The sequence below is a fragment of the Carcharodon carcharias genome, chromosome 29 (genome assembly GCF_017639515.1).
Source record: "Carcharodon carcharias isolate sCarCar2 chromosome 29, sCarCar2.pri, whole genome shotgun sequence".
In the NCBI taxonomy this organism is placed as follows: domain Eukaryota; kingdom Metazoa; phylum Chordata; class Chondrichthyes; order Lamniformes; family Lamnidae; genus Carcharodon; species Carcharodon carcharias.
Genome location: NC_054495.1, coordinates 8,366,325 through 8,390,935, shown reverse-complemented (window position 1 = coordinate 8,390,935; position 24,611 = coordinate 8,366,325). Strand labels below are relative to the sequence as shown.

The following is a 24,611-nucleotide window of genomic DNA, read 5'->3' as shown; positions in this document are numbered from 1 at the left end:
CTCTCTCTCTCTCCCCCCTCTCTCTCTCTCCCCCCTCTCTCTCTCTCCCCCCTCTCTCTCTCTCCCCCCCCCTCTCTCTCTCCCCCCCTCTCTCTCTCCCCCCTCTCTCTCTCTCTCTCTCCCCCTCTCTCTCTCTCTCTCTCCCCCTCTCTCTCTTTCTCTCTCTCTCCCCTCTCTCTCTCTCTTTCTCTTTCTCCTTCTTTGACCCTGCTTCACGCCTTTTGAAAAGGAAAAGTGAATTCTTTGAACATGGGGCCTTGCTGCAGTTGTCCAGGGCCCTGGTGAAGAGCACACTTGGGAGTACGGGGTGTATGGGAGGCTCGCCGGACAAACCCCCGGGATCTGTCTCACGGGGAGAACCGACATAGATAGGTTCTTGATTGGTAAGGGGGATCAAAGGTTATGGGGAGAAGGCGGGAGAATGGGGTTGAGAAACTTATCGGCCATGATTGAATGGCGGAGCAGACTCGATGGGCCGAATGGCCTGATTTCTGCTCCTGTGTCTTACGGTCTTGTGGAGAGGTTGAGCAGAGACTGGGCCCGTGTTCTCTGGCGCTGGGAAGAACGAGAGGTGATCTCGTTTAAAGACAAAAACAAAAACAACTCTTGACAGGAGCCGATGCAGGAAGGATGTCTCCCCCTCACTGTGGGGGGATGTGGTGTAGACCCAGGGGAGGCAGCCTCAATGAGGGGGTGGGCCATCGAGGGCTGAGATGTGGAGTGTCTTTGAGCTGATTGACTCTGGGCTGGGGGTGTTCAGTGGGGAGAGCGCGTTAGTGCTGGACAGGGACGTGGAAGAGGGACCCTGACCGCCGGCTGAAAGGTTAACCATTAATTTTCCTGTGTTTTGTCTCCCCACCTCATCGAAGATGTTCGCTCCGGTGATTCAGTCGTCGCAGCCCGGAAGCTACGCGCCGTGCCGGACACCAGTGGACGTTCCCCGGGACCGAGCGTTACCGATCCGGACAGAGGCCCTCGGCGGCAGCGAGGGTGGGGGAGGGGCCCAGGGAGCGGACCCCCAGCCGGCGCGGGGCTATGGGCCCTTCCAGACCCCGGCCCACGCCGCCTACCGAGCGGAGCCGGAGCACAAGCCCAGGCCCGAGCCGCCGCAGCAGCAGCCGCCGCCACCGCAGACGGCGGCCAGACGGGGAGACGTCCGCTTCACTGTCGCGGAACCCGGCCCGCCCTACGACAGAAAGCGGAAGAAGCCGGAGGGGGCGGAAGGGGGCGGCCGCCTGTACGCCGGTCAGTCGGTCATCGCCCCCCTCGGCCTGGCCCCCTGCCACCAGCCGCCGGGCGACGCCGGGGCGGAGAGGGCGGCCCCCGCCCGCTGCCCCAAGGCCCCCCCCGGCGGCACCGTCCTGGTCAGCGCCCCTCCGGCTGCCGCCGCCCCCACCTCTGTCACCAACGTGCTGCGGCCGGTCAGCAGTGCGCCGCCGCCCAGCGGCCAGAGGCCCCACCCCCTCGGCCAGGCCGAATTTGCCGGCGGCGGTGGTGTTGCCGGCGGGCGGGTGCCCTGCCCCTCCCTGGGCATCGGCGTGCTCTACACCCCGGGCCAGGCGGAGAAGAAGCCCCCCCCTCACCTGGTGAACTTCAGCCCCCTGACCAAGCCGGCCCCGGCAGGGCCGCTCATGACCAACCTGGTGATGAGCTCGCCCGCCGGGGGCAACCCCTCCTCCTCCTCCTCCTCCTCTGCCCCCTCCTCCTCCTGCCCCTCCGCAGCCCCCGGCTTGGTGCTGCCCTCGCAGCCCTCCCTGCAGTTCATCGCCCAGACCCCGGCGGGCAGCCAGAACGGCGCGCTGCCCCTGGGCATCATCCAGCCCCAGCAGCTGAAGCCGGGCGCCATCGCCCAGCTCCAGTACATCCTGCCCACCCTGCCGCCGCAGCTCCAGCTCTCGCCGGCCGGCAAGCCCCCGCCCGCCACCGGCACCGGCACCGCCGCCAGCATCCACTTCACCCTGCCGCCCCCCAACGGCAAGGTCCTGGCCGCTTCCGCCGCTCCTCAGGGCATCCCCATCATCCAGCCCACGCCCGTGGTCAACCCCGGTGTCGTGCAGAAAGGTAAGGAGGGGTTGTCTGGGTGGGAGGGGCGGGGGGGAGCGGGGGATGGGGGGTCAGTGGTGTTTGATGGGGTAACGAATGAGGGGGTGTTGGTGGGGGAGGCGGGGCGGAGGGAGAGAGAGAGAGAGAGACAGAGCGGGACAGGCCATTTTACAAGTGTGGGTGCTCAGTGCTGCGGGTGGGTGTTGGTGGGGGAGGCGGGGCGGAGGGAGAGAGAGAGAGAGCTGGACAGGCCATTTTACAAGTGTGGGTGCTCAGTGCTGCGGGTGGGTGTTGGTGGGGGAGGCGGGGCGGAGGGAGGGAGAGAGAGAGAGACAGAGCGGGACAGGCCATTTTACAAGTGTGGGTGCTCAGTGCTGCGGGTGGGCGTTGGTGGGGATGGGGGAGGCAGGGCAGAGAGAGGAAGGGAGAGAGAGACAGAGCGGGACAGGCCGTTTTACAAGTGTGGGTGCTCAGTGCAGGTGGACGTTGGGGGGGAGAGAGGAAGGGAGAGAGAGACAGCGGGACAGGCCATTTTACAAATGTGGGTGCTCATGCTGCGGGTGCGTGTTGGTGGGGGTGGGGGAGGCGGGGCGGAGAGAGGAAGGGAGAGAGAGACACAAAGCGGGACAGGCCATTTTACAAGTGTGGGTGCTCAGTGGTGCAGGTTGGGGGCATATCCCCTCTGTTTCCAGCCAGAGATGCTTTGTGGCTGCTGCCTGACCACCAGGGTTGGCATGGCGGCCTGATGTAGTCTGACCTTTGTACCTGCCCAGCTTCCCAGCACATGCCACTCATGAACTCAATGGGCAGCAGACGGGCGGCACGATGTTGACCTGGGGTCCGAAGCCCAGGTTGGCTTTGTTGCTCCGAACCTGCGTCCTGCTCTCTCTCTCTCGCTCTCTCGTTCCCTTTCTCTCTCGTTGACCGGCAGAAAATTCCTTGGCTGGAGAGTCCAGAACACAGGGGCATGGTCTCAGGGCGAGGGAGTCAGTCGTTCTGGGCTGAGATGAGGGGGAATTTCTTAACACGGAGGGGGTGGTGACTCTTCGGAGTTAACTGTTACCCAGAGAGCGGTGGATGCTCAGCCTTTGAGTGTATTCAGCACGAAGATGGATGGGTTTTTGTATTCCAAGGGAATTAACAGACAAGGGCGTCGGGCAAGAAGGAGGAGTTTGAGATAGAAGATCAGACATGGTCATATTAATTGGGATAGCAGGCTCGAGGGGCCAAATGGCCTCCTCCAGCTCCTGTTTCTGTTCTAATGTGCTCTCCCTCTCTCTCCCTCTCTGCACAGTTCAGTCCATGTCGCCAGTGCCTGCACACTCGCCCATCAACGCCACGCAGGTGGTTCAGCCCTCGGGCCTACACCCAGCCGCCAGCCAGGTGCAAGGGAAGATGCTGGTGGCCGTGCCAGCGCCACAAGTGACCATGGGCGCGGTGGCCACCGCCAGCGCCGGCCAGGTACCCATGGCGACGCCTTCGATCCCGCTGCCTGTGCAGAACGGAGCCCAGCAGCAGGCGGGCAAGGTGAGCAGGGTCCCCGCCGGAGCCTCCTGGGGGGGGGTGTGGGGGGTGGGGGGAGGGGAAGGGGCCCGCGGGGAGGCTCCCATGGGGTAAAAGGACACTGACAGGACATACACACAAATACAGACTCACACAAACACAGACAGACTCACACACACAGACGCACAGACACATACGCACAGGCACAGGCGCACAGACACACACACAGATATACACACACAGATATACACACACAGATATACACACACACACAGATATACACACACACAGACCCACAGATATACACACACACACAGACCCACAGATATACACACACACACAGACCCACAGATATACACAGACCCACAGATATACACACAGACCCACAGATATACACACAGACACACAGATATACACACAGACACACAGATATACACACAGACACACAGATATACACACAGACACACAGATATACACACAGACACACAGATGTACACAGACACGCACACACACACGGTCTCTCCTGCTCACTGCCCACCTCAGGTGCTGCCCGCCCGCTGGAGGGGTAGCTGTTACCATGAGAGGGTATCTATACCCGGTCAGCTTCCACCATCAGAAAACTGCCCACCCGCCTCAAGCTCAGCACCGTCTGAGATGTGCGCCGCTCTCTTTCCTCTATTCCTTTCCCTCTCTTGGTCCTTCCTCTCCTTCATCCCCTTTGCCAGTACTCCCCCTGTCTCTACTCTTGGGCTCTGTTCCTCACTCTCTCCTTCTCTTGCTCTCTACCTGCCTCCTCCCTCCACTGTACCTGTCCTGGGAGTGTTTGATGGGGACAGTGTAGAAGGAGCTTTACTCTGTATCTAACCCCGTGCTGTACCTGTCCTGGGAGGGTTTGATGGGGACAGTGTAGCGGGAGCTTTACTCTGTATCTAACCCCATGCTGTACCTGTCCTGGGAGTGTTTGATGGGGACAGTGTAGAGGGAGCTTTACTCTGGATCTAACCCCGTGCTGTACCTGTCCTGGGAGTGTTTGATGGGGACAGTGTAGAGGGAGTTTTACTCTGTATCTAACCCCGTGCCCCGTTCGAGGTCTCCGTGCTCCACCAATTCCCAATTCTCTGTCCCTGAATGTAATCTCTCCAGCGATGGTGGCTGTGCCTCAAGGTGTCTGGGCCCCGAGCTCTGGAACTCTCCTCCCGCAGCGCACCCACCTCTCCCTAAAACCCAAAACTTAGTTCACCTGTCCTCAAGTACCTCGGTGTCACGTGATTAATTCGATTCCGACTTCTCTGATGTCGCTGCTGACCAGTCACGATGTTTAAAGCCAGCATGATAAATTGAAGCGCCTGTTGTCTTGGTGGGTTGAATGGTGGATGGAGTGTGGAGAACGTGAATGGACTGAGACATGGCGGGCAGTGCCCTGTTTCACTTGTGCCTGCTCGGTTCTCTCCGCAGATTATACAGATTGCGCCTATCCCTGTGGTGCAGCAGCAAGTCAGCTCGCAGGGTCCAGTTCAGCAGCCAGCCAGTCCAGCACTCCACACCAGCTTCCCCACCATGGCCACAGCCATGATGGCCACTTCCAGCCACCCGCAGAAGATGCTGCTGCCAACGTCAAACAGGTAAGCTGCTGCTCGGCGAGCGGGCCCTGCCTCTCCAAAGCCGTGGGGCCTCTGTTTCCGCTCGATCTCAGTGGCCCACAGCCCCCGATTGGAGTCTGAAGGTTGGGTCTTCAATCCCAACTCCGGGAACCTGAGCCCATAATTCAGGCCAAACCTGTCGGAGGGTCAGCACTGAGGGTTCGCCACGCTGTCGGACGGTCAGTACTGAGGGAGTGCTGCACTGTCAGAGGGTCAATACTGAGGAAGTGCCGCACTGTCAGAGGGTCAGTACTGAGGGAGTGCTGCACTGTCAGAGGGTCGGTACTGAGGGAGTGCTGCACTGTCGGAGGGTCAGTACTGAGGGAGTGCTGCACTGTCGGAGGGTCAGTACTGAGGGAGTGCTGCACTGTCGGAGGGTCAGTACTGAGGGAGTGCCGCACTGTCAGAGGGTCGGTACTGAGGGAGTGCCGCACTGTCAGAGGGTCGGTACTGAGGGAGTGCCGCACTGTCAGAGGGTCAGTACTGAGGGAGTGCCGCACTGTCAGAGGGTCAGTACTGAGGGAGTGCTGCACTGTCAGAGGGTCAGTACTGAGGGAGCGCTGCACTGTCAGAGGGTCAGTACTGAGGGAGCGCTGCACTGTCAGAGGGTCAGTACTGAGGGAGCGCTGCACTGTCAGAGGGTCAGTACTGAGGGAGTGCTGCATTGTCAGAGGGTCAGTACTGAGGGAGTGCTGCACTGTCAGAGGGTCAGTACTGAGTGAGTGCTGCACTGTCGGAGGGTCAGTACTGAGGGAGTGCTGCACTGTCAGAGGGTCAGTACTGAGGGAGTGCTGCACTGTCAGAGGGTCAGTACTGAGTGAGTGCTGCACTGTCGGAGGGTCAGTACTGAGGGAGTGCTGCATTGTCAGAGAGTCAGTACTGAGTGAGTGCTGCATTGTCAGAGGGTCAGTACTGAGTGAGTGCTGCACTGTCGGAGGGTCAGTACTGGGGGAGTGCTGCACTGCCGGAGATGCTGTACTTTAGATGGGATGTGAATCTGAAACCCTATCTGTCCTGTCAGATGAAGCTATAAAGATGCTCTTTGCGAGTCTCCCATTGATGCGTTTCCTATGACTTAGAAGTGACAGCACTTCAAACATGCATCTTTGGCTGTATTTCAGAGACTTTGGGTGTGAAAGACACTAAAAATGGAGTTCTGTTAAACATTCCCTGCTCACCGTTGCTCCATTCCTTTCACTAGGATAACCTACATCCCGTCCACGGCGGGAGTACAACCTTCCATCCCACTGGTCACATCGGCTTCCTCCGTCCACAGTGCTTCCACCACAACCTACCGGCAGCACCCCCTGACGCTTGGATTCACCGCTATTGGACCGGATGGGCGGACTGTGCTGCAGCCCCTGTTAGCAGGTAAGAAACAGCGTGAGACCCCCACCCCACCCCTTGCACCGTCCTGCTGGGGGTCTGTGTCACTGGGAGAGGGTCTGGGGGTCTGTGTCACGGGGAGAGGGTCTGGGGGTCTGTGTCACGGGGAGAGGGTCTGGGGGTCTGTGTCACGGGGAGAGGGTCTGGGGGTCTGTGTCACGGGGAGAGGGTCTGGGGGTCTGTGTCACGGGGAGAGGGTCTGGGGGTCTGTGTCACGGGGAGAGGGTCTGGGGGTCTGTGTCACTGGGAGAGGGTCTGGGGGTCTGTGTCACTGGGAGAGGGTCTGGGGGTCTGTGTCACTGGGAGAGGGTCTGGGGGTCTGTGTCACGGGGAGAGGGTCTGGGGGTCTGTGTCACTGGGAGAGAGTCTGGGGGTCTGTGTCATGCAGGGAGGGTCTGGGGGTCTGTGTCATGGGAGAGGGTCTGGGGGTCTGTGTCACGGGGAGAGGGTCTGGGGGTCTGTGTCACGGAGAGAGGGTCTGGGGGTCTGTGTCATGGGAGAGGGTCTGGGGGTCTGTGTCACGGGGAGAGGGTCTGGGGCTCTGTGTCACTGGGAGAGGGTCTGGGGGTCTGTGTCACTGGGAGAGGGTCTGGGGGTCTGTGTCACTGGGAGAGGGTCTGGGGGTCTGTGTCACTGGGAGAGGGTCTGAGGGTCTGTGTCACTGGGAGAGAGTCTGAGGGTCTGTGTCATTGGGAGAGGGTCTGGGGGTCTGTGTCACTGGGAGAGGGTCTGTGTCATTGGGAGAGGGCCTGAGGGTCTGTGTCACTGGGAGAGGGTCTGGGGGTCTGTGTCACTGGGAGAGGGTCTGGGGGTCTGTGTCACGGGGAGAGGGTCTGGGGGTCTGTGTCACTGGGAGAGGGTCTGTGTCATTGGGAGAGGGCCTGAGGGTCTGTGTCACTGGGAGAGGGTCTGGGGGTCTGTGTCACTGGGAGAGGGTCTGGGGGTCTGTGTCACGGGGAGAGGGTCTGGGGGTCTGTGTCACTGGGAGAGGGTCTGAGGGTCTGTGTCACTGGGAGAGGGTCTGAGGGTCTGTGTCACTGGGAGAGGGTCTGAGGGTCTGTGTCACTGGGAGAGGGTCTGGGGGTCTGTGTCACTGGGAGAGGGTCTGGGGGTCTGTGTCACTGGGAGAGGGTCTGGGGGTCTGTGTCACTGGGAGAGGGTCTGGGGGTCTGTGTCACTGGGAGAGGGTCTGGGGGTCTGTGTCACGGGGAGAGAGTCTGGAGGTCTGTGTCACTGGGAGAGGGTCTGGGGGTCTGCGTCACGGGGAGAGGGTCTGGGGGTCTGCGTCACGGGGAGAGGGTCTGGGGGTCTGCGTCACTGGGAGAGGGTCTGGGGGTCTGTGTCATGCAGGGAGGGTCTGGGGGTCTGTGTCATGGGGAGAGGTTCTGGGGGTCTGTGTCATGGGGAGAGGGTCTGGGGGTCTGTGTCATGGGGAGAGGGTCTGGGGTCTGTGTCATGGGGAGAGGTTCTGGGGGTCTGTGTCATGGGGAGAGGGTCTGGGGGTCTGTGCCATGGGGTGAGGGTCTGGGGGTCTGTGCCATGGGGTGAGGGTCTGGGGGTCTGTGCCATGGGGAGAGGGTCTGGGGGGTCTGTGCCATGGGGAGAGGGTCTGGGGAGTCTGTGCCATGGGGAGAGGGTCTGGGGGGTCTGTGCCATGGGGAGAGGGTCTGGGGGTCTGTGCCATGGGGAGAGAGGGTCTGGGGGTCTGTGCCATGGGGAGAGAGGGTCTGGGGGTCTGTGCCATGGGGAGAGAGGGTCTGGGGGTCTGTGCCATGGGGAGAGAAGGTCTGGGGGTCTGTGCCATGGGGAGAGAGGGTCTGGGCGTCTGTGTCATGAGGAGAGGGTCTGGGGGTCTGTGTCATGAGGAGAGGGTCTGGGGATCTGTGTTATGGGGAGCGGGTCTGTGTCATGAGTAGAGGGTCTGGGGGTCTGTGCCATGGGGAGAGGGTCTGGGGTCTGTGCCATGGGGAGAGGGTCTGGGGGTCTGTGTCACGGGGAAAGGGTCTGGGGGTCTGTGTCACGGGGAGAGGGTCTGGGGGTCTGTGTCATAGGGAGAGAGGGTCTGGGCGTCTGTGTCACGGGGAGAGGGTCTGGGGGTCTGTGTCACGCGGAGAGGGTCTGGGGGTCTGTGTCATAGGGGGAGAGGGTTTGGGGGTCTGTGTCATAGGGAGGGAGGGTTTGGGGGTCTGTGTCATAGGGAGGGAGGGTCTGGGGGTCTGTGTCACGGGGAGAGGGTCTGGGGGTCTGTGTCATAGGGAGGGAGGGTCTGGGGGTCTGAGTTATGGAGAGAGGGCCAGGGCTTAGTCAAGAGGGGTGTCTCTGGGCAAATCCAGGAGAGAGAAGGGAGTCTCTCTGGGTGGGTCCAACAGACAGAGGGGGGTCTCTGGGTGGGTCCAGTACAGAGAGGGTGGGGCTCTCTTTGGGTGGGTCCAGTACAGAGAGGGTGGGGCTCTCTGTGGGTGGGTCCAGTACAGAGAGGGTGGGGGTCTCTGTGGGTGGGTCCAGTACAGAGAGGGTGGGGGTCTCTGTGGGTGGGTCCAGTACAGAGAGGGTGGGGGTCTCTGTGGGTGGGTCCAGTACAGAGAGGGTGGGGGTCTCTGTGGGTGGGTCCAGTACAGAGAGGGTGGGGGTCTCTGTGGGTGGGTCCAGTAGTGAGGATCCGCCCCAGGCTGATTCATTCGGGAGGGGGATCTCTGGACTAGCCCAGTCGAGGGCGGGGGGGGGTGGGTGGGCAGGGGGTCTCTCTGGGCGGGTCCGCTGGCTGCCGTCTGTGTTAACTCCTGCTGCCCTCCTCTCGCTCCAGGTCAGACTCCACTCCTGACCACGGGACAGGTCAGCTCCACTCAGCTGTCTGGCCCGCCGCTCCAGACTGCCACGCCCGGGCAGCTCATCACCGCCATCTACCCGTCTCCGGCCAGCGCCGCCGCCGCCGCCGCTGGGACCACCCACAACCTGGTCTACACGGCCTCGCCCTCGCTGCCCACCACCACGCTGCCGGCAGCCATCCTGCCCAAGGCCCCCAGTGCCACCGTGACCTCGACCATCACAGTGACCCCGGGCCCTCTGCACGGAGCAGGGGTGGTGACGCCGGGGTCCCTGGCGCCAGTGTCCTCGCAGGGGGCATCTTCGACTCCCTACCACAGCAGGCCAGTGACACCCGTACCAGGTAGGAGTGCTTGGTGTTGTTTCAGGGCCGGAGAGGGGGTGGGGGAGAGGGGTGGGGAGGGGGGGGGGGGGTGCCGCTTTCATTCACTCGCCACCTCCCCAAAACGTCAGCCCCTGAACCCTAATTCACACCCAAGTCCTGTTCACCAACGTTGGCTCCTGGTCCAGCAGCTCCTTCATCTTAAAATTCTTATCCTCGTTTCTAAACCTCTCTCCAGCCCAGTCCCTCCATCCCTCCCACCCCCTCCGTCCCTCCGTCCCCCAGGTCCTGTCCTCCCTCCCTCCAGGGCTCCTCCAATTCGGATTTCTTGCAGGTGGTCGCTTTGGACAGCTTCATGACTGGCGGCTGTGCCTTTGGCTGCCTGGGCCCATAACTCTGGAATCGGCTCCGTAACCCTGTCTGCCCGTCTCTCTCTCTCTCTCTCTCTCTCTCTCTCTCTCTCCCTCCTTTAAGACACTCCCGAAAAGCTACCCTGTTGACCAGGCTTTTGGTCATCAGTCCCAATCTCTCCCTCTGTGGCTCAGGGTCAAATCTGAACGCGTTCCCGTGGAGAATCTTGGAATCTTTTGCATCCGCCTGAGAGGGCAGATGGGAGCTTGGTTTAGTGGATCATCTCAGATGCTGACCTTCCGACAGTGCAGCACTCCCTCAGTACTGATCCTCTGACATACGGCACTCCCTCAGTACTGACCCTCCGACAGTGCAGCACTCCCTCAGTCCTGATCCTCTGACATACGGCACTCCCTCAGTACTGACCCTCCGACAGTGCAGCACTCCCTCAGTACTGACCCTCCGACAGTGCAGCACTCCCTCAGTACTGACCCTCTGACAGTGCAGCACTCCCTCAGTACTGACTCTCCGACAGTGCAGCACTCCCTCAGTACTGACTCTCCGACAGTGCAGCACTCCCTCAGTACTGACCCTCTGACAGTGCAGCACTCCCTCAGTACTGACCCTCTGACAGTGCAGCACTCCCTCAGTACTGACCCTCTGACAGTGCAGCACTCCCTCAGTACTGACCCTCTGACAGTGCAGCACTCCCTCAGTACTGACCCTCTGACAGTGCAGCACTCCCTCAGTACTGAGCCTCTGACAGTCAGCACTCCCTCAGTACTGACCCTCTGACAGTGCAGCACTCCCTCAGTACTGACCCTCTGACAGTGCAGCACTCTCTCAGCACTGACCCTCTGACAGTGCAGCGCCCTCCCATTACTGACCCTCTGACAGTGCAGCACTCTCTCAGCACTGACCCTCTGACAGCGCAGCGCCCTCCCATTACTGACCCTCTGACAGTGCAGCACTCTCTCAGCACTGACCTTCTGACAGCGCAGCACCCTCCCATTACTGACCCTCTGACAGTGCAGCACTCTCTCAGCACTGACCCTCTGACAGTGCAGCACTCCCTCAGTACTGACCCTCTGACAGCGCAGCACTCCCTCAGCACTTCACTCAGACCTTCCTCAGTTGTATCACTGGGAGAGTGGGCCTGGGTTTTGGTTCCCATTCTCTGGGGCTGAGACAGCAACTGATGAGCTTCTGAGGATTGAGAGGCGAGAGAGAGAGCCATCCCCTGAGCCCCGCCTGAGCGCTGATGGGAATGCCCCAGGGAACCTTCACCGGGCTCCTGAAGGATCAGATGATGACGATTGGTGGGGTTAGGGCGAGGCCGGGAATGGGTAGTTTAAACTGAATGCAGGGAGGGGAACGCGAAGGCTCCTGTTGGGAGGCTCATGTCAAAGCCCAGAGCAGGTCAGCATTTTCATGTCAAGCTGTCGGAGGTCTACTGGCTGTGGAGGAGGATTATTCTGCTGCTCACGCTGTGTACCCCCCTGGGCCCTTAAACCTGACAGAGGTGTCGTGACAACAGTCCCTACCAAAGCGCGCTGTACCTGGTATGGGACCAGGCGCACAGACATGCTTCAAGCTGGGAGGAGAGCGGTGTGGATTTAATGAGCACTGTTGTTCTGCATCTCGCTGATAATCTTGCATGCTGGGAGTTAACCTTATTAAAGGAAGAGGCGTGTATGTAGGCTGCTGTTGCTATGGTAACAGATGGCTACATGGGGTCCTGGATGTCTGCAAAGCGCGCATGTGTGTGTGTGTGTGTGTATTGGTTAAAAGCCTTTAAAATGTCAGTGGGTGGCGGTGGTTAGATTGTATCGTCTAACTATAAATCCATAGATGGAGTCCATTCGGCCCATTGTGCCTGTGCTGGGCCTTTGAATGAGCTGTACAATTAATGCAACCACACCCCCACTCCCCCCCTCCACCCCCCGCACCTCCCACTCCTCCCCGCCTGACAGCCCTGCATGTTTTCTCCTTGTCAAATTATTCTCTGATTCAAAACTAAGATAAAAACAAAAAAACTGCAGATGCTGGAAATCCAAAAACAGAATTACCTGGAAAAACTCAGCAGGTCCGGCAGCATCGGCGGAGAAGAAAAGAGTTGACGTTTCGAGTCCTCATGACCCTTCGACAGAACTTGGTCTGTGGAAGGGTCATGAGGACTCGAAACGTCAACTCTTTTCTTCTCCGCCGATGCTGCCGGACCTGCTGAGTTTTTCCAGGTAAGTCTATTCTCTGATTCTCCTCTCTAAAGCCCCCATTGAATCTGCTTCCGCCGCCCTTTCAGGCAGCGCCTTCCAGATCACAACAACTCGCTGTGTGAAAAAAACATTTCTCCTCAACTCTCCACCACCCCCCCCCACCCCCAAAAGCTCTGGTTCTTTGACCGATTCTCTTCAACCCGTGTCCCTCTGGTCCCCAACCCTCCTGCCGCTGGGAGCGGTTCCTTATCTGAACCTTTGGTGGTTTTGAGCGCCTCGATTTAAATCTCTCCCCCCCCCCCCCCCCCCCCCCCCCCACCCTTTAACCGTCTCTGCCCTCAGGTGAACAGTCCCAGCCTCTCCACATTATCTGAACTCCCTGGTCCCTGGGACCGTTCTGGGAAATCCCACCCCTTCTCCAAAGCCGTTAATCGTCACGACCTGAGGGAGCGGGCCCTGGTTGAGATGGGATAAGTCGGGCGGCTCTTGTGCTCGGGAGTAGCAGCGAAGAAGGTGAGGCGAGGTCTCGCGTTCTAACACCCCTCTTCTCCCTTTCTCTCCCCCCCCCACCTCCGCAGGAAACCTGCCCTTCAGCCTGAGGCCTGTCCGACCTTTACAGAAGCAGCAGCAGCAGCAGGCGGTGAAAGCCAAGACCCCGGCCCCGAGCGTCCCCAACGCCGGCCTGTATGAGCCCCCCACCCCCAGCCGGGCTGGGGGGAAGCCGCAGGCCGCTGGCGGTCCGGCCACGGAGCGAGGGGACGGCCGGCCGGACACGCCGCAGCGAGCGGCCCCGGAGGAGGGGCCCTCGCGGGAGCCCCAGGAGGACGGGCCGGCGCGGGAGGCTTGGCAGCTCCCGGCAGCGGGCGCGGCGGCCCCGGCAGAGGAGGCGGCAGCGGCAGCGCCACCGCCGAGGGAACCCGGCGCCCAGCACCAGGCCCCCGCCGAGGACAGGGCCCCCTGCGACCCCTGCCCGCAAGCTGGGCCCTCGGGGGAGGACAGGGCTCCCTGGGACGCGGGGTCAGGGGTCACCCCCAGGAGCACGGGGAGCCCCATCGGCTACACCACAAAGTCGACCAACACGGAGATCACCTTCAAGAAGGAGCCCATGGTAAGAGCCCGGAAGACACGCAGAGACCGATGGCGTAGGGTGCGTCGGCTGGGCGGGTAGATGGTAGGATCTGTGCCTGGTGGTACTGACACCCGAGAGAGTGTGGGCAAGTAAGTCATGGGAAAAGAATGGACCAGGCAAGTCGATGATAGAGAGAGGGCGCAGTGGGGGCTTGTAGGTCATAAAAAGCAAAAACAAATATACCTGGAAAAACTCAGCAGGCCTTACAGCATCTGCGGAGAGGGACACAGTTGAAGTTTCGAGTCCGTCTGACTCTTCATCAGAACTAAGACATATAGAAATGAGATGAAATATAAGCTGGTAGAAGGGGGTGGGACGGGTGGAACTGGGTAGAGGGCCAGTGATAGGTGGAGACCAAGAAGAAACTGCCAAAAGTGTCATAGACAGAAGGACAGAGGGGTGTTGACGGTGGTGATATTAGCTAAAGGACGTGCTAATGGGGACATTAAGGGAAGCAAGCTAGTGGCAGATGGCCCTAGTGGGGGGTGGGATGGGGGGAAGGGATCGAAATGGGCTAAAAGGTGAAGATCAAACAATAGATCAAAATAAATTGAACAATAGGAGGGAAAAGAAAAAAATATAGTGTAAAAAAAATTATAAATTATTGGAAAAAGGGTGATTGGGATGGGGATGGAGGAGAAAGTTCATGATCTGAAATTGTTGAACTCAATATTCAGTCTGGAAGGCTGTAAGGTGCCTAATCGGAAGATGAGGTGTTGTTCCTCCAGTTTGCATTGAGCTTCACTGGAACAATGCAGCAGGCCAAGGATGGACATGTTGCACTTCCCTCTATTTAGTCTACTGCATTCGCTGCTCCCATTGCGGTCTCCTCTACATTGGAGAGACCAAACGTAAACTGGGTGACCGCTTTGCAGAACACCTTCGGTCTGTCTGCAAGAATGACCCAAACCTCCCTGTCGCTTGCCATTTTAACACTCCACCCTGCTCTCACACCCACATGTCTGTCCTTGGCTTGCTGCATTGTTCCAGTGAAACTCAACGCAAACTGGAGGAACAGCACCTCATCTTCCGATTAGGTACTTTACAGCCTTCCAGACTGAATATTGAGGTCAACAACTTCAGATCATGAACTCTCTCCTCCATCCTCACCCCCTTTCCCACCCCTCTTTTTCTAATTTTTTTTTACACTATACTTTTTTCTTTTCCCTCCTATTTTTAAATTTATTTTGATCTATTGTTTGATCTCCACCTTTTAGCCCATTTCGATCCCTTCCCCCCCATCCCACCCCCCACTAGGGCCATCTGCCACTAGCTTGCTTCCCTTACTGTCCCCATTAGCACATCCTTTAGATAATATCACCACCTTCAACACCCCTTTGTCCTTCTGTCTATGACACCTTTGGCAATCTCTTCTTTGCCTCCACTTATCACTGGCCCCTTATCCAGCTCTACCCATCCCACCCCCCCCTTACCAGCTTATATTTCATCTCATTTCATAGTTCTGTCATATGTTTCAGTTCTGTTGAAAGCTCATACGGACTCGAAACGTTAACTGTGCTCCACTCAGTGGATGCTGTCAGACCTGCTGAGTTTTCCCAGGTGTTTTTGTTCTCGATTTCCAGCATCCGCAGTATTTTGCTTTTACCTTCGGTCGTAAAGAGACTGAGTCAGGCGAATATATTGTAAAGACCGTGTCGACTGGTAGGAAGGGTGTGAGCCGGGCAGTTGAACGTGGGGAGACTGTGGGCCAGGCGGGCAGATCTTAATGAGAGCGTGGACCGGGCCAGCAGATCGTAGGGAGAGCCTGGGCTGGACGGTTAGATCGTAGGGAAAGCATAGGCTGGGTGGATCAGATTGTAGGGGGAGCTAGGCAGGTAGATCGTAGCCAGATGATGACTGATAGAGAGAGAGCTTGGGCCAGGTGGATATTTGGTGGAGCGAGGTTGGTTTGCAGTGCCCCAGGGATAGATGCGAATAAACCTGTTTTGCACTCAGCAGGGGAAGTATACTGCAAGCAGCGAGTGGCGGGGGCCTCTCCCAGACACTCGACCTGAAGCATCATCAGCCCCTCAGACCCCGGCGACCTCGTGTGACACTGCCAAACCCTCGAGCAGCTCGGCGGACACCACAGACAAGAAGGATCCACCCAAGAAGATGAAAGTGAGGCCACCACCATTGAAGAAAACCTTTGATTCTGTTGACAAGTGAGTGACAGAGCTTCACAGGGGACAAGGAGGATCGCGAGTTAATGGTGACTGAGATCACGGTATAGAGTGAGGGTCAAGAGATAATGGTGACTGAGATGGTGGGAGGTCAGTGAGGGGCAAGACTTGATGCTGACTGAGATTGTAGGCTGTGTCAGTGATGGGTCAAGGGTTAACATAGTGTCAGGGTCGTGAGGCTCGGAAAGGAATACACTCACTGAGCGTCGCCGTATGGGGGAATCACAGACACGGACCCGCGTCCCGCCACCATGTGGGGGAATCACAGACACAGACCCGCATCCCATCACTCTGTGGGGGAATCACAGACACATGTCCCCTCACTGTGTGGGGGAATCACTGACACAGACACACGTCCCGCCACCGTGTGGGGGAATCACAGACACAGACCCGCGTCCCATCACCGTGTGGGGGAATCACAGACACAGACCCGCGTCCCGTCACCGTGTGGGGGAATCACAGACACAGACCCGCATCCCATCACCGTGTGGGGGAATCACAGACACAGACCCGCGTCCCGTCACCGTGTGGGGGAATCACAGACACAAACCCACGTCCCATCACCGTGTGGGGGAATCACAGACACAAACCCACGTCCAATCACCATGTGGGGGAATCACAGACACAGACCCACGTCCCGTCACCGTGTGGGGAATTCACAGACGCACGTCCAATCACCATGTGGGGGAATCACAGACACAGACCCACGTCCCGTCACCGTATGGGGGAATCACAGACACAAACCCACGTCCCATCACCGTGTGGGGGAATCACAGACACAGACACGTGTCCTGTCACCATGTTGGGGAATCACAGACACAGACCCGCATCCCATCACTCTGTGGGGGAATCACAGACACATGTCCCCTCACTGTGTGGGGGAATCACTGACACAGACACACGTCCCGCCACCGTGTGGGGGAATCACAGACACAGACCCGCGTCCCATCACCGTGTGGGGGAATCACAGACACAGACCCGCGTCCCGTCACCGTGTGGGGGAATCACAGACACAGACCCGCATCCCATCACCGTGTGGGGGAATCACAGACACAGACCCGCGTCCCGTCACCGTGTGGGGGAATCACAGACACAAACCCACGTCCCATCACCGTGTGGGGGAATCACAGACACAAACCCACGTCCAATCACCATGTGGGGGAATCACAGACACAGACCCACGTCCCGTCACCGTGTGGGGAATTCACAGACGCACGTCCAATCACCATGTGGGGGAATCACAGACACAGACCCACGTCCCGTCACCGTATGGGGGAATCACAGACACAAACCCACGTCCCATCACCGTGTGGGGGAATCACAGACACAGACACGTGTCCTGTCACCATGTTGGGGAATCACAGACACAGACCCGCGTCCCGTCACCGTGTAGGGGAATCACAGACACAGGCCCACGTCCCATCACCGTGTGGGGGAATCACAGACACAGATACACGTCCCATCACCGTGTGGTGGAATCACAGACACAGACCCACGTCCAGTCACCGTGTGGGGGAATCACAGACACAGACCCACGTCCCGTCACCGTGTGGGGGAATCACAGACACACGTCCCATCACCGTGTGGTGGAATCACAGACACAGATCCACGTCCAGTCACCGTGTGGGGAATTCACAGACACGTGTCCTGTCACCATGTTGGGGAATCACAGACACAGACCCGCGTCCTGTCACCGTGTGGGGGAATCACAGACACAGGCCCACGTCCAGTCACCGTGTGGTGGAATCACAGACACAGACCCGCGTCCCGTCACCGTGTGGGGGAATCACAGACACAGACCCGCGTCGCGTCACCGTGTGGGGGAATCACAGACACAGGCCCGCGTCCCGTCACCGTGTGGGGGAATCACAGACACAGACCCACGTCCCGTCACCGTATGGGGGAATCACAGACACAAACCCACGTCCCATCACCGTGTGGGGGAATCACAGACACAGACACGTGTCCTGTCACCATGTTGGGGAATCACAGACACAGACCCGCGTCCCGTCACCGTGTAGGGGAATCACAGACACAGGCCCACGTCCCATCACCGTGTGGGGGAATCACAGACACAAACCCACGTCCCGTCACCGTGTGGGGGAATCACAGACACAGATACACGTCCCATCACCGTGTGGTGGAATCACAGACACAGACCCACGTCCAGTCACCGTGTGGGGGAATCACAGACACAGACCCACGTCCCGTCACCGTGTGGGGGAATCACAGACACACGTCCCATCACCGTGTGGTGGAATCACAGACACAGATCCACGTCCAGTCACCGTGTGGGGAATTCACAGACACGTGTCCTGTCACCATGTTGGGGAATCACAGACACAGACCCGCGTCCTGTCACCGTGTGGGGGAATCACAGACACAGGCCCACGTCCAGTCACCGTGTGGGGGAATCACAGACACAGACCCACGTCCAGTCACCGTGTGGGGGAATCACAGACACAGACCCGCGTCCCGTCACCGTGTGGTGGAATCACAGACACAGACCCGCGTCCCGTCACCGTGTGGTGGAATCACAGACACAGACCCGCGTCCCGTCACCGTGTGGGGGAATCACAGACACAGACCCGCGTCGCGTCACCGTGTGGGGGAATCACAGACACAGGCCCGCGTCCCGTCACCGTGTGGGGGAATCACAGACACAGACCCGCGTCCCGTCACCGTGTGGGGGAATCACAGACACAGACCCGCGTCCCGTCACCGTGTGGGGGAATCACAGACACAGACCCGCGTCCCGTCACCGTGTGGGGGAATCACAGACACAGACCCGCGTCCCGTCGCCGTGTGGGGGAATCACAGACAGACTGTCATCCTGCCATTCTGCGGGGCTGAGTGTCAGTCTCTGTGCTGCCTGTTTGGGGTGCCGGCCTTGACCTGAAGGTTGTTGGGGATGAGCCAGTAACTGAGTGAAGTGTTGTCAGAGGGACGCTGGCCGGTTCCCACTCTGGGCTGGGTGCAGGGGGCATTGCTGGACCCCCTCACTCCCTCTCTGTCTTTGCAGGGTGCTGTCTGAGGTGGATTTTGAGGAGCGGTTTGCAGAGCTGCCAGAGTTCCGGCCAGAGGAAGTTCTGCCTTCGCCCACGTTACAGGCGCTCACCACCTCACCCAGAGCCATTCTCAGCAGCTATCGGAAGAAGCGGAAAAACTCCACCGGTGAGACACAGCCCCCTCCCCCCGGCTCTGCGCCCCCTCCCCCACTCCGGCTCTGCGCCCCCTCCCCCCCGGCTCTGCGCCCCCTCCCCCCGGCTCTGCGCCCCCCCCCCCCCGGCTCTGCGCCCCCCCCCCCCCCCGGCTCTGCGCCCCCTCCCCCCGGCTCTGCGCCCCCTCCCCCCGGCTCTGCGCCCCCTCACCCCGGCTCTGCGCCCCCTCCTCCTCCCCCGCCCTGCAGGCCCCTCCTTCTCCCCCGCCCTGCAGGCCCCTCCTCCTCCTCCTCCTCTCCCGCCCTGCAGGCCCCTCCTCCTCCTCCTCCTCCCCCGCCCTGCAGGCCCCTCCTCCTCCTCCTCCTCCCCCGCCCTGCAGGCCCCTCCTCCTCCTCTCCCGCCCTGCAGGCCCCTCCTCCTCCTCCTCCTCTCCCGCCCTGCAGGCCCCTCCTCCTCCTCCTCCCCCGCCCTGCAGGCCCCTCCTCCTCCTCCTCCCCCGCCCTGCAGGCCCCTCCTCCTCCTCCTCCCCCGCCCTGCAGGCCCCTCCTCCTCCTCCTCCTCTCCCGCCCTGCAGGCCCCTCCTCCTCCTCCTCCTCTCCCGCCCTGCAGGCCCCTCCTCCTCCTCCTCCCCCGCCCTGCAGGCCCCTCCTCCTCCTCCTCCTCTCCCGCCCTGCAGGCCCCTCCTCCTCCTCCTCCTCTCCCGCCCTGCAGGCCCCTCCTCCTCCTCCTCCTCTCCCGCCCTGCAGGCCCCTCCTCCTCCTCCTCCCCCGCCCTGCAGGCCCCTCCTCCTCCCCCGCCCTGCAGGCCCCTCCTCCTCCCCCGCCCTGCAGGCCCCTCCTCCTCCCCCGCCCTGCAGGCCCCTCCTCCTCCCCCGCCCTGCAGGCCCCTCCTCCTCCCCCGCCCTGCAGGCCCCTCCTCCTCCCCCGCCCTGCAGGCCCCTCCTCCTCCCCCGCCCTGCAGGCCCCTCCTCCTCCCCCGCCCTGCAGGCCCCTCCTCCTCCCCCGCCCTGCAGGCCCCTCCTCCTCCCCGCCCCCCGCTCTCCGGCCGCTCGAAGACCCCCCTGTCCCACCCCGCTGCCTCTTTCAGGTTGAACATTTCTGCTCTGTTCTTGACTGACGGGCTTTTGCCTTGATCCTGTTCTCCCCTCGCCCCCTGCAACCCCCTCACCCCCCACCCCCCGCTCTGCCTCTCACCCTCGCCCCCTCCCCCCCAACTCTGCCTCTCATCCTCACCCCCTCCCCTACCCACTCTGCCTCTCGCCCTCGCCCCCTGCCCCCCCCACTCCTCCCCTGCCACCCCGCACCTCCCCTCGCCCCCGCACCCCCCCACCCCCGGCCCCCCCTCCCCCCCACTCTGCCTCTCGCCCTCACCCCCGCCACCCCCCCAACTCTGCCTCTCGCCCTCCCCCCCCGCCCCCCCCACCCAGCTCTGCCTCTCGCCCTCAGCTCTCCCATTCCACCTCGCCCCACCCACTGTGTTACCCTCTTCTCACTTGGTACCCTGTGTTTCACCCGTAGACCTGGATTCCTCCACCGAAGACCCAATCTCTCCAAAGCGGAAGATTCGGCGTCGTTCCAGCTGCAGTTCGGAACCCAACACGCCGAAGAGTGCAAACCGCGAGGGAGACATCTTCACCTTCGACAAACCTGGTATGTAAGGGCCAGACCCCCCAGACTCAGGGGATGAGGGGCTGAGCCCAGCAACTTACACTGATATAGCACCTTTAACGTACTCAAATGTCTGATGGTGCTTCACACAGTGTCGAATAAAACTTAATACCTTGGGAGTCATCAGGGCCGAGGACTGGAGGATTGCAAACATTACGCCTTTGTTCAGAAAAGGTTGTAAGGATAAGCCCAGCAACGTCGGACCAGTCAGCTTAACTTCAGCGGTGGGCAAGATTCTGGAAACACTTACTCGGGATAGAATTGGCAGGTCACGTGCAAAAATAGGGGTTGATAAGGAAGAGCCAGCGTGGGTTTCTAAAGGGGAAATCATGTTGAACTAACTTGCTGGAGTTTTTTTTGGACTGAAAAGGTCGATGAGGGTAACGCAGTTGATGCAGTGTACGTGGACTTTCAAAAGGCATTTGACACAGTGCCACACAGCAGACCTGTGAGAAAAGTTATTGCTCATGGAATAAAAGGGACAGCAACAACCAAATTGGCTAAAAATTAGGAAGCAGAGAGTAATGGTCCATTGACGTTTTTCAGGCTAAGGAAGGTTTGTAGTGGAGTTCCCCGGGGGTCGGTATGGGGATCCTTGCTCCTCCTGATGTATGTTACTCATCTCGATCTTGGTGTGCAGGGGACGATTTCAAAGTTTGCAGATGTTATGAAACTTGCGAGTGTTGGGAACTGCGAGGAGGACCATGCAGAACTTCAAAAGGACATAGACAAGTTGGTGGAGTGGGCAGGTGGGTGGCAGGTGAAGTTCAGTGTGGAGAAGTGTGAGGTGATGCATTTTGATAGGAAGAAGATGGACAGACAGCGTAAAACAAGGGTGAAATTTTGAAGGGGTGCTGGAGCAGAAAAGCTTGGGTGTATAGGTGCTTGGATCGTTGAAGATGGCAGGACAGGTGGAGAGCATAGTTAATAAAACATATAGTATCCTGGACTTTATTAATAGGGGCATAGAGTACAAGAGCGGGGAGGTTATGCTGAATTTATATAAGACCCTCATTAGACCTCAGCTGGAGTATTGTGTACAGTTCTGGGTACCATATTACAGGAAGGATGAGAATGCAGAGGAGGTTTACAAAAATGGTTCCAGGGATGAGAAACTTCAGCCATGAGGATAGATTGGTGAGGTTGGGGACTGTTCTCCTTGGAGGGGAGAAGCCTGAGAGGATAATTGATAGAAATATTCAAAATCATGAGGGGGCTGGATAGAGTAGATAGGGAGAAGCTGTTCCTGTTCGTAAAGGGATCGAGAATGAGGGGGCACAGATTTAAAGTGATTTGCAAAAGGAGCAAATGTGACGTGAGGAAAAAACTTTTACAGCGAGTGGTTCAGGTCTGGAATGCACTGCCAGGCAGTGTGGTGGAGGCAGGTTCAATCGAGGCGTTCAAGAGGGCATGAGATGGTTATTTGAATAGAAACAATGTGCAGGGGTATTGGGAAAAGGCAGGGCAATGGCACTAGGCCATAGTGCTCATTTGGAGAGCCAGTGCCTACAGGATGGGCCGAATGGCCTCCCACTGTGCTGTCAAAATTCCGTGATTCTGAACTCTACAGAGCATTTTAAAGAAGGAGAGAGAGGTGGCGAGGTTCAGGGAGAGAATTGGAGGAGGTTACAGAGATAGGGAGTGTTGTAGGGGCTGGAGGAGGTTACAGAGATAGGGAGGGTTGTAATGGCTGGAGGAGGTTACAGAGATAGGGGGGTTATGGGGCTGGAGGAGTTACAGAGATAGGGAGGGTTGTAGGGGCTGGAGGAGGTTACAGAGATAGGGAGGGTTGTAGGGGCTGGAGGAGGTTAGAGAGATAGGGAGGGTTGTAGGGGCTGGAGGAGGTTACAGAGATAGGGAGGGTTGTAGGGGCTGGAGGAGGTTACAGAGATAGGGAGGGTTGTAGGGGCTGGAGGAAGTTACAGAGATAGGGAGTGTTATAGGGGCTGGAGGAGGTTACAGAGATAGGGAGAGTTGTAGGGGCTGGAGGAGGTTACAGAAATAAGGGAGGGTTGTAGGGGCTGGAGGAGGTTACAGAGATAGGGAGGGTTGTAGGGGCTGGAGGAAGTTACAGAGATAGGGAGTGTTATAGGGGCTGGAGGAGGTTACAGAGATAGGGAGAGTTGTAGGGGCTGGAGGAGGTTACAGAAATAAGGGAGGGTTGTAGGGGCTGGAGGAGGTTACAGAGATAGGGAGGGGTGTAGGGGCTGGAGGAGGTTACAGAAATAAGGGAGGGTTGTAGGGGCTGGAGGAGGTTACAGAGATAGGGAGGGTTGTAGGGGCTGGAGGATGTTACAGAAATAAGGGAGGGTTGTAGGGGCTGGAGGAGGTTACAGAAATAAGGGAGGGTTGTAGGGGCTGGAGGAGGTTACATAGATAGGGAGGGTTGTAGGGGCTGGAGGAGGTTACAGAAATAAGGGAGGGTTGTAGGGGCTGGAGGAGGTTACAGAAATAAGGGAGGGTTGTAGGGGCTGGAGGAGGTTACAGAAATAAGGGAGGGTTGTAGGGGCTGGAGGAGGTTACAGAAATAAGGGAGGGTTGTAGGGGCTGGAGGAGGTTACAGAAATAAGGGAGGGTTGTAGGGGCTGGAGGAGGTTACAGAAATAGGAAGGGCTGTAGAGAATGGAAGAGGTTACAGGGATAGGGAGGGTTGGAGGAGGTTGGATGGCTGAGATAGGGAGGGCCAAGGTCATGAAGCGATTTGAAAGCAAGGATGTTGATTTCCAAATTGAGGCGTTGCCTATCTGGGAACCAGTGAGTACAGGTGATGTTGGGCGAATGGGACTCGATGCAGCAGAGTTTTGGATGACCTCAAGTTTACAGAGGGGAGAATGTGGAAGGTCAGTCTGGAATGCATTGGAAGGGTGAAGACTAGAGGTAACACAGGCAGGATGAGCAAGTCAGCTGAAGCGAGTTGGGTGATGTTATAAAGGTGGAAATGGGCCATCTTAACAAAGGTGCAAACATGGAGTTAAAAGCTCACCTCAGAGTCATCTGCTACACCCGAGGCTGTGAACGGTGTTTCAGCCTCAGACAGTTACCAGGGAGAGGGATGGAGTTGGTGACGGGGAATGGGCTTTGTTGGAGATTGGAGACCAACGGCTTCACTCTTCCCGACATTTAATTGGAGGAAATTTCAGCCCGCCCAGCACGGGGTGTTGGGTAAGCAGTCCGCTAATCTAGCAACCGTGGAGGAGCCGAGAGAGGTGGTGGTGAGTTTGAGTCGGGTGTCGCCAAGTGTCCGGGTGAAAGCTGAAGCTGTGCTTTCAGATGTTGCTGAGGGGCTGCGTGTGGGTGAGAAATAGGAGGGGGTCAAGGAGAGATCCCAGGGAGGGGTCACCAGGTCTCACGGTGAGGGAACAGGAAGAGAAACCATTGATGGTGATTCTCTGGCCACGATTCGATAGGTCAGAGTGGAACCAGGTGAGGGCAGTCCCTCCCTGCTGGACGACAGTGGGGGAGGTGTTGGAGGAGGGTGGTGTGGTCAATGTGTCAAAGGCTGTTAAACAAGGTCGAGGAGGACGAGGAGGGAAAGTTTACCCTTGTCACGGTCACACCAGATGTCAGCTGTGACTTTGGTAAGAGCTGGTTCAGTAAAGTGGCAGGGATGGAACCTGGACTGGAGGGATCTGAACGTGGAGGACCGGGAAAGATGGGAATGAGGTCTAGAGGTGACAACACGATCAGGAAAGGGATAGTTTGCAGCCGGGGCGGGTAGTCTGCATGGACAGGAGCCAATGGTGGTTTTTTGAGAGGGATGCTGAAGTAAGGACAGTACGTGCACAGAGAGAACTGTTAACAATATCGTGATTTGAGGAGCAGGGAGGGAGGTCAGAAGTTAAGTGAGAGTGTCTGTGTACCCAAATTAGTCGCCACTGTGTGTCGGAATGTATCACACAGCGACGGGCGCTCACACACACAGTGACGGGCGCTCACACCTGGGCGCTCACACCTGGGCACTCGCGCACTGTGACCCGTGCTCTCTCTCTCACACACACACACACACACACACACACACACAGCGATGGGCGCTCACACCTGGGCACTTGCGCACTGTGACCCGCGCTCGTTCTCTCTCTCTCTCTCTCTCTCTCTCTCTCACACACACACACACACACACACACACACACACACACACACACACACACACACACACACACAGCGACGGGCACTCACACCTGGGCACT

General features: G+C 58.8%; 1 protein-coding gene across 1 annotated transcript in view; it reads left to right on the top strand.

The window, feature by feature from the left end:
- LOC121271021 (protein capicua homolog) overlaps positions 1 to 24,611 on the top strand; it is a 143,298-nt gene that overhangs the window by 105,803 nt on the left and 12,884 nt on the right. The window contains exons 7-15 of the mRNA XM_041176705.1: positions 870 to 2,061; positions 3,338 to 3,570; positions 5,002 to 5,168; positions 6,388 to 6,557; positions 9,376 to 9,738; positions 12,863 to 13,392; positions 15,370 to 15,578; positions 18,619 to 18,770; positions 20,275 to 20,406. Coding sequence (XP_041032639.1) covers positions 870 to 2,061; positions 3,338 to 3,570; positions 5,002 to 5,168; positions 6,388 to 6,557; positions 9,376 to 9,738; positions 12,863 to 13,392; positions 15,370 to 15,578; positions 18,619 to 18,770; positions 20,275 to 20,406 — 3,148 coding nt within the window. The remainder of the gene's footprint in view (positions 1 to 869; positions 2,062 to 3,337; positions 3,571 to 5,001; positions 5,169 to 6,387; positions 6,558 to 9,375; positions 9,739 to 12,862; positions 13,393 to 15,369; positions 15,579 to 18,618; positions 18,771 to 20,274; positions 20,407 to 24,611) is intronic.